The 1,207-nt window shown below is 58.4% G+C and overlaps 1 protein-coding gene across 1 annotated transcript in view; it reads left to right on the top strand.

Annotated features, from left to right (window-relative positions):
- VDBG_01737 (acetyl-coenzyme A transporter 1) overlaps nt 1-895 on the top strand; it is a gene marked incomplete at both ends in the record, with an annotated part of 1,704 nt that extends 809 nt beyond the window's left edge. Inside the window, 2 exons of the mRNA XM_003007503.1 lie at nt 53-504; nt 577-895. Coding sequence (XP_003007549.1) covers nt 53-504; nt 577-895 — 771 coding nt within the window. The remainder of the gene's footprint in view (nt 1-52; nt 505-576) is intronic.
- Between the last annotated feature and the right edge of the window lie 312 nt (nt 896-1,207).

Below are 1,207 nucleotides of genomic sequence, written 5' to 3' on the forward strand. Positions count from 1 at the left end.
CAAGCGCGAGGAGAAGACGCGCAACGAAGACGGCATCTGGGACGTCTACCAGATCATGTGGGGCGTCCTCAAGCTGAAGAACATCCAGACCATCATCGTCGTCCACCTCATCGCCAAGATTGGCTTCCAGGCCAACGACGCCGTCACCAACCTCAAGCTGATTGACAAGGGCTTCGGGCAGGAGAACATGGCCCTGACGGTCCTCATTGACTTCCCCTTTGAGATTGTCCTCGGCTACTACGCCGGTAACTGGTCTCAGAGATACACGCCCATGCGCCTCTGGTGCTGGGCCTTTGTCGGACGTCTCGCTGCCGCGGTGCTAGCCCAGATCACCGTCGCCATCTTCCCCGCCGGCGGTGTCACGGGCTGGTACATGCTCGTGGTCATTGCCGAGCACATCTGGTCCACCTTTACCAACACGGTCATGTTTGTCGCCGTCTCCGCCTTCCACGCACGCGTCTCAGACCCCGCCATTGGTGGCACCTACATGACCCTGCTGGCCACGTACGTCTGCCTCGTCTATCCCCTGCCTCGTCATGCCTTGACTTCCCGTTCCTTACGCTAACTCGTCTGCAGGGTGTGCAACCTCGGCGGCACGTTCCCCCGCTTCTTCGTCCTCCGCCTCGTCGACTACTTCACCGTGGCGACCTGCCACCCGGGCAACGCCCCGGACCTCGATGCCCTCAAGGGCCCCGTCGTCACGAGCCCCTTCTCCTGCTCGCTGCAGGCTGACAAGGAGCGCTGCGTCAAGGGCGGCGGCACCTGCACCATGGTCCAGGACGGCTACTACATTGTCAACGTCATCTGTGTCGCCCTCGGCCTATTGACCTTCGTCCTGTACATCCGCCCCCGCGTGCTGCACCTGCAGTCCTTACCCATGCGGCCTGGCGGTTAGCGCCCACGAACATGAAGCCGTAGAGGCGCTGCGTCTCTATCGGGGAGCGCGGCGAGAGGATAGCAAATAGACCTTTCCTTCTGGAATGACATGCATCGTTGGCGATTGTACACATCCATGACGAATCAACTGCGTATCAATACTTTTTCAAAGCGTTAGGACTCTTCGTTGCGTGGGACTGTCACGTCCGTCTGATGTTTGTATCCTTTTCAAGCACCGGTAAAGTCGTGCAGCAGGAAAATCCTCATCAACGGCAGAATGGAAGCATCAACTTAGTGTTTCTTTTTGTTTCATCCACAATCTCTAACAGGA

The sequence above is a fragment of the Verticillium alfalfae genome, genomic scaffold (genome assembly GCF_000150825.1).
Source record: "Verticillium alfalfae VaMs.102 supercont1.2 genomic scaffold, whole genome shotgun sequence".
Classification (NCBI taxonomy): Eukaryota; Fungi; Ascomycota; class Sordariomycetes; order Glomerellales; family Plectosphaerellaceae; genus Verticillium; species Verticillium alfalfae.